Below are 14,812 nucleotides of genomic sequence, written 5' to 3'. Positions count from 1 at the left end.
TGGAGGCCATTATTTTTTCCCCCTTTTGTTGCCCTTGTTGTAGCTTCGTTGTCATTGTGGTTATTATTATTGCCCTTGTTGATGCAATTCGTTGTTGGATAGGACAGAGAGAAATGGAGAGAGGAGGGGAAGACAGAGAAGAGGAGAGAAAGATAGACACCTGCAGACCTGCTTCACCGCCTGTGAAGCGACTCCCCTGCAGGTGGGGAGCCGGGGGCTCGAACCGGAATCCTTACGCCGGTTCCTACGCTTTGCGCCACATGCGCTTAACCCACTGCGCCACCGCCCAACCCCCTCCTTGTTAGTTTTTATTGTTGTTGTAGTTGATGTCATCATTGTTGGATAGGACAGAGAGAAATAGGGAGAGAGGAGGGAAGACAGAGAGGGAGAGAAAAATAGACAGCTGCAGACCTGCTTCACTGCCTGTGAAGCAACCCCCTTGCAGGTGAGGAACCAGGGGCTTGAACCAGTATCCTCACACGGGTCCTTACTCTTTGTGCCACGTGTGCTTAACCCGCTGCACTACCGCCTGACTCCCTGCATCCAACTTCTTATCATCATTTTATACAGTGCCACTCTTTTCATATCAGGTTATATGAGCACAGGATGTTATTGAAAGACTTGCCACAGGTCAAGCAGTGATTAAAAAAAAGAGTCAAGTTTCCAGCTTAGATTTGTTTGACTCCAAAGTTCCAGCTTATTTTACAGTCAATAAGCATGTGAGCAAACAGAAAGTACTGAGTTTATAGAGATCTGGAGCAGTCCTGTGAGAAAAGTGTCCTCAGGTTTCCTTCTCTCGACCTGGTATCAGGCACAGGGAATCACCAAATCCTAGAAGATTTTTCTCCCAGTGGCTGGATCACCTCCAACTAGCAGAATTGCCAAAAGGCCAGGAGCTGAAACTCCTCAGCAAGGCAAAGGAGTATAAATCAAAAAAATCTATGTTCAAAGGAATATATGTCTAAAAACTTCCCTGAGTTAAAATTAAAGTGTTGGCCAGGAAATACCTCAGCCAGTAGCACAGACTTTGCCATGCATGCAGACTTGGGCTTAAGTCCTAAGGGCATGTGGGAGTCTCATGGACAGCACTAGAGGAAGCTCCATAAATGGTGGAGTGATGCTGTGGTGTCTCTACTTTCTCTCTGTCTCTCTCCTCCATTCTGTATCTGTGAAATAAAAAAAGAGAAAATAAACAGTCTGATGAGAGCAGTGAAATCACATGCGTGAGGCTCCTGTGGTGGGGAGTATGGGTGTGTGTGCGTCCAAGTGTGTGTGTGTGAAATTGTTGTAAACCGTGGCATGGGATTAGAATTCAAAGAGCTGAGTACTCATTTGTCTGAGATTTAGAAAGGATTCAAAATAGTTATGTGAGAAGGCTCTTGACAGTACCTATGAGGGCACTCTAATCTCTCTGGGGGGAGGGGAGAAGGCATATGTGTGTGGCATATATTCATTTATACTCCTTGAGAAGGGATCATCCCCTCAGCTGCCTGTGGAAGCAAATCATAGATGAACTAGCTGGCAGCTCAGGACAGCTGCAGTCCAAATGACAATCTCAGTTCACTGCCAGAAAAACAGTTGGCATAAGCTAATATGAAGAAGTATTAAGGGAAGATTGTTTGAAGAACATAGAGTCCAAAATCTCTAATAGGGAGATTAAAATTTAGTATAGTAAAAAAATAATAATGGATACATTTTAATCAAATTGGCACCCTCAAACAATTGATTTTCCTGACTCAGCCCAGGATGATGGTTAACATAGAAAACTCTAACCCTGCTTCAACTAGAGCATTGCTGGTCTCAGGGAGTCTGTGTTAAATTCCATGTAATCTGAGTGTCCCTAAACTGAAGAACATTGGCTCAGATGAATTGCAAAAGCTAGCATCCTAGAAATGTGATATTTTCTTCTTGGAAAAGCACATAAATAAAACCTCTGAAAGAATTAAAAAAAAAAAAGATGAAAATTCTAACCCTTTCCTTTCTCATAGAATTCTCTTAATTCCATTTCAGGTGGTACACTTCCTAACAGAGTTCCAAAACACAGAAATAGACCAGGTCCCATGAGACAGGGCATATATTCACATATATCCATAAATTAGGGCAAAATATATAGCTGAAAGCAAAAGTGCACAATAGTCTGCAGTGAGTCAATATATGCAGCAAACAAGTAGAAAGACCAAAAAAAACATCATAAAGTTCCTAATGAAAGAGCATCTACTTAGACCTAGATACCCTTCTCACCTACTTCCTATTGCACTTCCCTCAGTCACTCCAAAGCTAACATTATCAAAGTAAGGACTACAAAAGCTGAATAAGGGCAAGAGACTGGCATACTTTAACGATGACTCTTTAGTCACTATCAGGCCACCCCATCAGCTGGGGCCCTAGTTGGAGAGTCGTGGGGTCCCCACACAGACATGATGGGCCTAGACCTTGAATAGATCCCTCTCTCCATTGTCACTGGTCATCTTCATCAGGAAAAACACAATAGACCCCTTTATGGGCCCCCATAGCACCTAGCCCTCAATGTGGGTCAACAACAGTAGAGAATGTTCCATCCTCCAAGAGAGGCTGGACAACATACTCTATCTTCCACATGAGGAAGATGGGCCCTGAAATTGAGGGAACTTGGAATGTTCCTACTCATGACCACAGAATGTGAACTCAGATCTACAGGGATGCAGAGGTCACATAGGCCCCTACGCTAAATATGGGCCCCATATCACATCAAATCGATGGGGTTTACAGTCAACAATATTTATACACCTTTCCCATATTGGGAGCTACTCTCTCCCCTGATCCAGATTTCTAGCCTTTTTTCCAGCCATAACATCATCTCCCCAGACAACAACTTGGATCCACCTGCATATCAGATATCAGGCTCAGGGGAAAAAAAGGGAAAAAAAAAAAAAACTAGGATAGTCATGGGCCCTTTGGAATATAACTAAAATAGGCCTACTAGCCACTTACAAAACAGAGAACCCAAATCTTCATCTGCAAAATTCCAGCCTTTAGGTTCATGATTAGTCAACAGTTTGTTTGGCTTTATATGTTAACTCTTTATTCAGCCACCAGATGCTATCATGATGCCAACCTGATTTTCCTGGGCAGATGACCCTACCAATGTGTCCTAGAGCCCAGTTTCTCCAGAGCCCTGCCCCACTAATGAAAAAGAGAGACAGGCTGGGAGTATGGATCCACCTGTAAATGCCCATGTTCCCCAGGGAAGCAATTACAGAAGCCAGACCTTCCACCTTCTTCACCCCACAATGACCTTGGGTCCATACTCCCAAGAGGGTTAAAGAATAGGAAAGCTATCAGGGGATGGGATGGGATGGGATAGGATAGGAATTTCTGGTGATGGGAATTGTGTGGAGTTGTACCCCTCTTATCCTATGGTTTTGTCAGTTTCCTTTTTATAAATAAAACTAAATTAAAAAAAAGAAAGAAAACCCATCATTGAATCGGCCATAAGAATGTTCTTGACCAGGGATAGGTGGTGGTGCACCTGGTAGAACACACACTTTACTGCAAGGGCCTGGATTCAAGCCCCTGATCCCCATGACACAAGGGAAGCTTCATGAGCAGTGAAGTAGTACTGCAGCTGTCTGTCTTTTTCTTTCCACCATCTTCTTCTTTATTGCTTTCTCTATAAGAAGAAAGCAAAGTCAGGGCTCGGTGGTGGTGCACCTGGTTGAGCACACATGTTACAATGCACAAGGACCCAGTTTCAAGCACCCGGTCCCCACCCGCAGGGGGAAAGATTTGTGAGTGGTGAAGCACTGTTGCACATGTCTCTCTATCTCTATCCCTCACTATCACTCCCTTCCCTCTCAATTTTTGGCTGTATCTATCTAATTAATAAATAAAGAGAATTATTTAAAAATTTAAAAAGAAAATAAAGCAAAGTCTATGGCCATAACACCCTGAGCACGCACGATCTCATAAACTAAGAAGAAAGTGAAAAAAAAATCACTGTTAGTAATGGGCATCATCATGCAGGCTTGCTGGTAATTTATAATCCTCAAAAGTGTCTCTCTTGCCTTCATCAAACATGTGTATACAATTGCCAGACATTTAATAATTAAGATTTATGCACATCACTATATAAAACACACCTCAATTAAAAACAAAAATGGTATATTATGTTCTTAGTGGTTTCCTGTATAATAAAGAAAATATGGCAATAGCCTGAGGGTTCATCAAGTGACTGGACAAGCAAGATATGATACATACATAATTAAATATTATTCAGCTTAAAAGGAAGGAAATTCTGACACATGCTACATGAATGAACATGAAGGACATTTGTGTTACATGAAGTTAGTCTCAAAAATAAATGAGAGACTGCTGCCAGAAGATGGCGGAATGAGAAGCTGCTAGTGGCTTGAGCTCCAACAACATCTACTGGAAATGGTAGGATCTTTTGCCTTTAGTAGGACAGTCAATAAGGGGTCCTAGTAGTGACACCAAGGAGGTGACTATAACTCAATTTGGGTTAGAAAATAGAGTAAAAAAAAAGGGAAAAAAATTTTTTTAATTATTATTCCCTAAGCGCACCCCCTCCCTCTCCCCCCCATAACCAGTCCCTGGGGGGCAGAGATCTGCTCCTAGCAGGCTCCCCTACTGAGCTTCTTTATTTACCAAGATTCCTGTCCCAAAGGGGTGTCATTTATTATAATTCTATTCCTTTCTAAAACCTTTGGCCTTTTTTCTTTCTAAGTAGCCAATCAGCTGCCTCTGCTCAAGGGGCCTGAGGCAATCTGGAGCCATCCAAGCTGAAGACAGGACAGGTTTTCTCCTCTGTTCTATTTTATTATCAATAAAAGATAAATGCATATCCCTTTCCCCCCTCTCCTTCAGGTTGACCAGAATTAACTCTTAGTGTATTTTCCATTGTTAGGGGACTGGGTGTCTTATTCACTACTAAAGTCACTTCTTTCACTCTTCCTACCAGCCCTACCTATTCTCTCCATCCTCCCACACAAAGCTAATTAAATAATAATAAATAAATAAATAAATAACTCTTTCCTTTCACTGCTCTTTTATTAGTTATTTTTCTTATCTTTTTCTTTTCTCTCTCTCTTTTTTTTTCTCCTTTTTCTCATTCTTGTCATCCTTTCTTCCTTCCTCCTTCAGCTTTCTGAATTCACTGATACACATCTGGGAATTATTTGGGGGAAGAAATCTGACTCAGAGTGGACTCTCTCTGCGTGTATCTCGGACCTACTTCCCTTTCTCCTCTAGCTACCCCTAGAATATATAGCGGATACTAGATCTGCATAAACGTCTATTCCTGCTATTCTTGTCTAGTCCTGAGGTTTTTTTTGTTTGTTTGTTTGTTTTACTTTCTTAACAATCAGCTGCCTCTGCTCAGGAGGCTTGAGGCAATCTGGGACAGGTTTTTTATTTACCCTGCTCTATTTTATTATTAATATTATATAAAGGTGTATCTCTTTCCCCCCTCCTTTAGGCTGACCAGAATTAACTCTTAGGGTATCTTTCATTGCTAGGGGACTGAGCATCTTATCCATTGTGAGAGGAACTTGTTTCACTACTCCTACCTACTCTATAGACTCTCCCCTTCTCCCTCCTCCTAGCTAATTAAAAAATAAAATAAAATAAAAAATAAATTAATCAATTAAAAACTTTCCTTTCACTGCTCTTTTATTACAGCTCTTTTTCTTATCATTTTTCTTTTCTCTCTCTTGTTTCTCTTTTTATTTTATCTTGTCTTCCTTTCCTCCTTCCATCTTCTTTGGCTTTCTGAATTCACTGATATTCATTTGTGAATTATTTTGGGGAAGAAATCTGACTCAGAGTAGACTCTCTATGTGTGTATTTCTGCTCTACTTCCCTCTCTCCTCTTGCTACCTCTAGAATATACAGTGGATAGTAGATTTGCATAATTATCTATTCTTGCTATCCCTTTTTTCCTTTCTCTTTCTTCTTCACCTGGACTTGGTTGCTATTTTTCACAGACTGGAGATATTCTTTGGCTAACTGGTAGTGATATAACTGCTTCAATCCCTGCTTCAGTTGCTATTGTAATATCTGAGGTAGGTGATTGCATTTGTCATAAAGGTATTTAGTACAGTGTTGCTTGTACTCAAAACACAACAACTGAGGAACAACAGAAAATAAAAATAAAAAACACATAAATCAAAAAAATGGGTAGATCAAGAACAAATAAAACTGCTATTACAGTGAATGATGACAAGAGCCCAGAAGAAACTACGAATCAGCCAGAAGTAACCATACATAAGAAAAGTATGCAAACAATAATAAACTTATTAATCAAGGAAATGAAAACAACATTGGAGGAAAGGAATGGCAGTATTAGGGAAACAACAGTTGGGACCTCCAAGGAAAATACTGATTATCTTGAGGCAATTAGAGAACTGAAAGCTGAAATAGCTGTAATGAAGAAAGAAGCTGAAGGAAGGGAAAGCAGACTAACAGAAGCAGAAAACAGAATTAGTCAGACAGAGGATGAGTTAGAGAGAACAAAGAAAGAGGTGAAAGAGCTCAAAAAGAGATTGAGAGACACTGAAAACAACAACAGAGACATATGGGATGATATCAAAAGAAGTAAGATTCATATAATTGGCCTGCCAGAGGAAGAAAGAGAGGAAGGGGAAGGAAACATTCTAGAGGAAATTATAGAAGAAAACTTCCCAGACCTGAATAACAGAAAGAGGCCAGGAGAGTCCCAAACAGAATCAACCCAGACCTGAAGACACCAAGACACATCATAGTCACAATGAGAAGAAATAAGGATAAAGAAAGGATCCTAAAAGCTGCAAGAGAGAAACAAAAAGTCACATACAGGGGAAAACCCATAAGACTATCAGCAGACTTCTCCACTCAAACTCTAAAAGCCAGAAGAGAATGGCAATATATCTATCGAGCCCTGAATGAAAAAGGGTTTCAACCAAGGATAATATATCCTGCTAGACTTTCATTCAAACTAGATGGAGGGATCAAAACCTTCTCAGACAAACAACAGTTAAAGAAGACAACCATCACCAAACCAGCCCTGAAAGAGGTTCTAAAAGACCCATTTATAAAGAAGAACATCACTATAATACTTGCAATATATCAGAGCAAATAAAAATTTGTTGAACAATGGCACTACAATACATTAAATCCATAATATCAATAAATGTCAATGGCTTAAACTCACCCATCAAAAGGCACAGAGTGGGGGGAAGGATCAGATAACATAACCCAACCATATGATGCTTGCAAGAATCCCATCTGACACAACAAGATAAACACAGACTTAAAGTGAAAGGATGGAAAACTATCATACAGGCTAACGGACCACAAAAAAAAGGCAGGAACAGCCATTCTCATCTCTGACACAATAGATTTTAAATTAAATAAAGTAATCAAAGATAGGCAAGGACATTACATAATTATTAGAGGATAAATCAGCCAAGAAGACTTAACAATTACTAACATCCATGCACCCAATGAGGGACCATCTAAATACATCAAGCACCTACTGAAAGAACTTCAAAAATACATCAATAGTAATACAATAATAGTGGGAGACTTTAACACCCCACTCTCACACTTAGACAAATTTGTTGAAAGCAGAGAATCAACAAAGATACAAGAGAATTAAATGAAGAGATTGACAGACTAGACCTCTTGGACATTTTCAGAGTCCTTCACACCAAAAAACTGGAATACACATTCTTTCCAAATACACATAACACAAGGATAGACCACATGTTAGGCCACAAAGACAGCATCAATAAATTCAAGAGCATTGAAATCATCCCAAGTATCTTCTCAGACCACAGTGGAGTAAAACTAACATTTAACAACAAACAGAAAATTATTAAAAGTCACAGAATTTGGAAACTAAACAACATACTCCTTAAGAACCACTGGGTCGGAGAGTCACTCAAGAAGGAAATTCAAATGTTCCTGGAAACAAATGAAAATGAAATGAAGACACAATCTATCAAAATATTTGGGACACAGCTAACACAGTATTGAGAGGGAAACTTATAGCCATACAATCACATATTAAACAACAAGAAAAAGCTCAAAGGAAGGATCTTACAGCACACCTCAAGGACTTCGAGGAAGAGGAACAAAAGAACCCTAAAGCAACAAGAAGGACAGAAATCACTAAAATTAGAGCAGAAATAAACAACATCAAAAATAAGAGAACCATACAAAAGATCAATGAAGCCAAATGTTGGTTCTTTGAAAGATTAAACAAAATTGACAAACCCCTAGCCAGACTCACCAAACAAAAAAAGAGAGAAGACTCAAATTAATAGAATTGTAAACGATGGAGGAGATATCACAACTGACACCACAGAAATGCAGAAAATCATGCAAAACTTCTATGAAGAACTATATGCCACCAAGCTAGAGAATCTGGAAGAAATGGAACAATTCCTAGAAGCATATGCCCTTCCAAAACTGAACCAAGAAGAACTACAAAATCTAAAAGCACCAATCACAGACAAAGAAATTGAAACCATTATTAAGAACCTTCCCAACAACAAAAGTCCTGGACCAGATGGCTTCACAAATGAATTCTACAAAACTTTCAGGAAACAGTTAGTACCCATACTTCTTAAGCTTTTCCATAAGACTGAAGAAACAGGAATCCTCCCTTCCACCTTCTATGAAGCCAAAATCAACCTGATACCAAAAGCTGATAGGGACAGAACAAAAAAGGAAAACTACAGACCAATATCTCTAATGAACATAGATGCCAAAATATTAAACAAGATCTTGGCCAACCAGATACAGAAACATATCAAATAGATTGTTCATCACGACCAAGTGGGATTCATCCCAGGAATGCAAGGCTGGTTCAACATCCGTAAGTCAATCAATGTCATTCACCACATCAGTAAAAGCAAAGCCAAAAACCACATGATTATTTCAGTAGATGCAGAGAAAGCCTTTGACAAAGTCCAACACCCATTCATGCTCAAAACTCTACAAAAAATGGGAATAGATGGGAGATTCCTCAAGATAGTGGAGTCTATATATAGCAAACCTACAGCCAACATCAAACTCAATGGACAGAAGCTGAAAGCATTCCCCCTCAGATCGGGGACTAGACAGGGCTGTCCACTGTTACCGTTACTCTTCAACATAGTATTGGAAAATCTTGCCATAGCAATCAGGCAAGAGAAAGGAATCAAAGGAATACAGATTGGAAGAGAAGAAGTCAAGCTCTCACTATTTGCAGATGATATGATAGTATACATAGAAAAACCTAAAGAATCCAGCAGGAAACTACTGGAAGTTATTAGGCAATATAGCAATGTGTCAGGCTACAAAATCAATGTACAAAAATCAGTGGTATTTCTTTATGAAAACACTAAATCTGAAGAAGAAGACATCCAGAAATCAGTCACATTTACTGTTTCAGCAAAGTCAATCAAATACCTAGGAATAAAGTTGACCAAAGAAGTGAAAGACTTGTATATTGAAAACTATGAGTCGCTACTCAAGGAAATAGAAACTGATACCAAAAAATGGAAAGACATCCCATGCTCATGGATTGAAAGGATAAATATCATCAAAATGAATATTCTCCCCACAGCCATATACAAATTTAATGCAATACCCATCAAAGTTCCACCAAGCTTCTTTAAGAGAATAGAACAAACACTACAATCATTTATCTGGAATCTGAAAACACCTAAAATTGCTAAAACCATCTTGAGGAAAAGAAACAGAAATGGAGGCTTCACTCTCCCAGATCTCAAACTATATTATAAAGCCATCATCATCAAAACAGCATGGTACTGGAGCAAAAATATGCACACAGACCAGTGGAACAGAACTGAAAGCCCAGAAATAAATCCACACACCTAGGGACATCTAATCTTTGATGAGGGGGCCCAGAGTATTAAATGGAAGAAGGAGGCTCTCTTCAATAAATGATGCTGGTAAAACTGGGTTGAAACATGCAGAAGAATGAAATTGAACCACTTTATCTCGCCAGAAACAAAAATCAACTCCAAATGGATCAAAGACCTGAATTTTAGACCAGAAACAATCAAATACATAGAGGAAAACATTTCCCACCTACATCTCAAGGACATCTTTGATGAAATAAACCCAACTGCAAGAAAGACTAAAGCAGAAACAAACCAATGCGACTACATCAAACTGAAAAGCTTCTGCACATCCAAAGAAACTATTAAACAAACAAAGAGACCCCTCACAGAATGGGAGAAGAGCTTCACATGCCATACATCAGACAAGAAACTAATCACCAAAATATATAAAGAGCTCAGCAAACTTAGCACCAAAAAAGCAAATGACACCATCCAAAAATGGGCAGAGGATATGAACAGAACATTCTCTCCAGAGGAGATCCAAAAGGCTAAAAAACATATGAAAAACTGCTCCAGGTCACTGATTGTCAGAGAAATGCAAATTAAGACAACACTGAGATACCACCTCACTCCTGTAAGAATGGAATATATCCAAAAGGACAGTAATAACAAATACTGGAGAGGCTGTGGGGACAGAGGAACCCTTTTGCATTGCTTGTGGGAATGTAAATGGTCCAGCCTCTGTGGAAAGCAGTCTTCAAAACTCTCACAAGGCTAGACATGGACCTTCCATATGATCCAGTAATTCCTCTCCTGGGATTATACCCAAAGGACTTCATAACACCCAACCAAAAAGAGGTGTGTACTCCTATGTTCATAGCAGCACAATTCATAATAGCTAAAACCTGGAAGCAACCCAGGTGCCCAACAACAGATGAGTGGCTGAGAAAGCTGTGGTATATATACACAATGGAATACTATGCAGCTATCAAAAACAATGAACCCACCTTCTCTGACCCATCTTGGACAGAGCTAGAAGGAATTATGTTAAGTGAACTAAGTCAGAAAGATAAAGATGAGTATGGAATGATCCAACTCATCAACAGAAGTTGAGTAAGAAGATCTGAAAGGTAAACTAAAAGCAGGATCTGATTAAATCTAGAGTAGGGCACCAAAGTAAAAACCCTGTGGTGAAGGGTAGACATGTGGCTTCCTGGGCTGGTGGGGGTGGGGCGTGGGGGTAGGGAGGTGGGATGGGACACAGTCTTTTGGTGGTGGGAATGGTGTTTATGTACACTCCTAATAAAGTGTAGTCATATACATCACTAGTTAATTAATATGAGAGGGGGAAAATTAATTGTATGCCTCGAAGGTTTTAAAACACAGACTGAGTCTTCTTAATATATAGGTTGCATATTTGATATGCGGACTCTCTCAAAAGCCTAGACCAAGTAGATCAGAGGCAACCAGTGGCACAGCTATATACAAGATACTGAGTACTGTACAGCAAGCCCTAAAAAAAGGACTTTTCAAAGTTAACCCAATTACCAAATAATGTGATGATAACATTAACTATCCATTGTCTTTTTGAACCCTAAGTCAACAGGAACCTCACATCTCCACTATAGAGTCTATATTTCTCCCAGTCCTGGAACCATTGGATAGGGCCCACTTTCCCGCATGACTCTCCCAATCCATATCATATAATATTGCATCAGCTGATAGCAACCTAATCAACACAACGATTGCTACCTCAACATGCTTCAGCTCAGACTGTGTCCAGAGACTTCAGGTGTGGAATGACAACCCTTCAGCTTCATTACTCGGGTGAGACCTTTCCTTTCACAGCATTTTCTAATTCCATCCCATGTGGATCACTTTCTAACAAAGTCCCAAAACCTACATAAAGACCACGTTCTGTGACAAAGAGCATATGTTCACACGTATCCATAAACTAGGGTAAAATATATACCTGAAAGCAGAAGTACACTAGAGTTTGCAGTGAGTACCCACCCCCAACACTTCCTCTCCACTATTCCAACCTTTGGGTCCATGATTGCACAACAATTTGTTTGTCTTTGTATGTTAACTCTCTTTTCAGTCACCAGGTTCTAGATGCCATCAGGATGCTGGCCAGGCTTCCCTGGACTGAAGACCCCACCAATATGTCCTGGAGCTCCACTTCCCCAGAGACCCACCCTACTAGGGAAAGAGAGAGGCAGACTGGGAGTATGGACCGACCAGTCAAAATCCATGTTCAGCGGGGAAGCAATTACAGAAGCCAGACCTTCTACCTTCTACAACCCACGTCCCTGGGTCCATGCTCCCAGAGGGATAGAGAATGGGAAAGCTATCACGGGAGGGGATGGGATATGGAGATTGGGTGGTGGGAATTGTGTGGAGTTGTACCCCTCCTACCCTATGGTTTTGTTAATTTATCCTTTCTTAAATAAAAAATAAATTAAAAAAAAGCTAATGCTAAAATATTCAAAGCAAAGGCTATGGTACACAACTCTATGTAGAATATTGTGATAGATATTTTACATACACACATATATAAAATTACAAGCAGAAATATTTAAATGAAAAAAACTAAAATTAAAAATAAAAATAAAAATAAATAAATGAGAGCAGGACTATGTGATTCTACCTAAATGCAGTATTTAGAAAAGTCAAATTCAGAAACCAAAAGAAGAATGGTGGTTCCAGGGAAGTGTGCATTTGGGGGAGGTGTTCCTTAATAGGCAAACAGCTTCAATTTCACACGATGTGAAGAGTGGGGAATGGCTGGACAACACTGGAGATGTACTTAGCACTAATGAACTTAAACCGTTTATAGAATGGTTGTGGTGGTAAACTATACTGAGTACATTTTACTACAGTTCTTTCAAAAAAAAAAAAAAAAAAGATTCTGAGAATGCATACTCCTGATCCCTTAGACAGGGATAATAGCAAAAACAAGTCTTATTTCTTTTGCCAACTCTGACCAGTTCTTTGTGGCTGCACTGTGTGGGGCAGGGAGGAAGGTTTTGGTGGCTGTTTTCCAAATCATCATTAGGCAATGATACTGAACAGCCATGTCTGCTGTGGACTGACTAGGGGATGCTGAGGAGAAGAGGAGAGACACAAACTACCTATTTGTTGACACTGAAACATTTCTGTGGAGGGCAGGGACTTAAAAGTGTTTAATAGGATGCAAACAACCACTCAAACAATTAAACTCATTCATAAGAAAGCTAAACAAAAATCTGAACCTGGCCAGAGAAGTGGATAAAGCATTAGACTCTCAAGCATGACTCCCTAATTTGAGCCCTGGCATGGCAAATGTGTTAGTGATGTTCTGGTTCTCTCTTTCTCCTCTCTTGTCTCACATTAACAGATAAATAAATCTAAAAGAAAAAAAATCTTAACATACTTACAATTTTTCAGGATTATTTGCGTTGCACACCTCTGCATGGCCATTGCAAACACACCGTCCACCAATGCTAATGTCCTTTATGCTGTAGAAATACTACACAACAGAAAAACAATCCATTTGACTCAAGGGTGACAGAAACTTTCATCTACCAGGCTCCAACTCATATCTGACCTTGTTTCCTTCTATCCTGCTCTAGACTCTCCCTCAGCACAAAAGGGCTTAGATGGATCCTGTCTTACAAAATAAATTCCTCAACCTATTCTAATAGCATGCTGCCAAATGCGTCCATATTTTTAAGAAATAAGTGTTTTTGTTCGGTTGTTTTTGTTACCACCATGGCTTCAACACTCTAAGCCAACTCTTTCAGGTAAAGAGATACAGAAGGAAAGACACCACAGCACCAACTCTTCCTCCCATGCCCCTTGTGATGGGTGCCAGTCTCCAGCCTAGGTCACAGGCATGGCAAAGCAGTAGACCTCCCAGGTCTCCATCCAGCACTAACATCAAGCACTTTCCATGCACAGAAGGGCACTGCTTTGTAAATAAGTCATACTCTATATTCCTTTGAAAATCTTAAACTAATTAAGTTTCTTTTCCCCTTCTTCTTCTTCTTCTTCTTCTCCTTCTTCTTCTTCTTCTTCTTCTTCTTCTTCTTCTTCTTCTTCTTCTTCTTCTTCTTCTTTTTGTAAATCTAGGTTTTACAAATTGAAAATACTTCTTTATCAAAAATAAATTTTGTACCAAAAATCTAGACCCCACAATGTACAGGTTCTGGAGAGGGAGGAGAGAATGTTTACAAATCTGGATGAAATGCAGCACTGAGTGGCTACCAGTTGTTAAAAGTCTTGCCAGATTAGGGTTACTGAGAGCAAAGGCAGAGATTCAAGTACCAAAAAGCCAGGCAGGATGAACTTCAGACCCAGCTAAAGACTACAATTTTGGGTGGCCCATTGCATCAACAAGGCACATCTCCAGAGTATAGGAGGCCTCTCTGCTGGTGACAACAGGTGGCATCATTTGCCAGCTTCTTCTCAGACTTGGCAGGAAGTACTCAGGATTCAAAGAGGAATCTGGGGGCTGTAGACTAATTGTTTTCATTGAAATGAGAATGCTTCCAGTGAGAAGAATGTCTGTCAACAAGGAAGTCTGCATTGTCCTTAAGGACAAGAGGGGTTTTGTATCTTTTTGTTATTGTTGAGATTAGTCATCTTAAATTACCTAGTTTGCTCCATGCTGAGGTTCTGATATGATTTCTTCTTTTTTAGCTTTTACTTATTTTTATTTGAAAGGACAGAGAGAAATTGAGGGGGGAAGGAGAGATAAAGAGGGAGAGAGACCCCTGCAGCAGTGTTTCACTGCTCTTGAAGTTTCCCTCCTGCAGTTGGGAACCAAGACTCGAACCCAAGTCCTTGTGCATGGTAGCATGTGTATTCAAGCCTGTGCACCACTGCCCAACTTCTTGTGATTTTTCCTTTAAAAACCTTAAGAGCGTTTAAACTACCCTGCAACGCCTTAGTTAATAAGAATTAGCAACTCTTCTTTGTCACATGAAAGACAATTCGAT

At 39.8% G+C, this 14,812-nt stretch overlaps 1 protein-coding gene across 1 annotated transcript in view; it reads right to left on the bottom strand.

Annotated features, from left to right (window-relative positions):
• LAMA3 (laminin subunit alpha 3) overlaps window positions 1-14,812 on the bottom strand; it is a 266,943-nt gene that overhangs the window by 161,137 nt on the left and 90,994 nt on the right. The window contains exon 6 of the mRNA XM_060174081.1: window positions 13,250-13,341. Within this exon, the coding sequence (XP_060030064.1) occupies window positions 13,250-13,341 (92 nt within the window). The remainder of the gene's footprint in view (window positions 1-13,249; window positions 13,342-14,812) is intronic.

This window comes from Erinaceus europaeus, chromosome 15 (genome assembly GCF_950295315.1).
Source record: "Erinaceus europaeus chromosome 15, mEriEur2.1, whole genome shotgun sequence".
Classification (NCBI taxonomy): domain Eukaryota; kingdom Metazoa; phylum Chordata; class Mammalia; order Eulipotyphla; family Erinaceidae; genus Erinaceus; species Erinaceus europaeus.
Note: the sequence above shows the minus strand (reverse complement) of the source record. Positions and strands in the feature narration are given on the sequence as shown.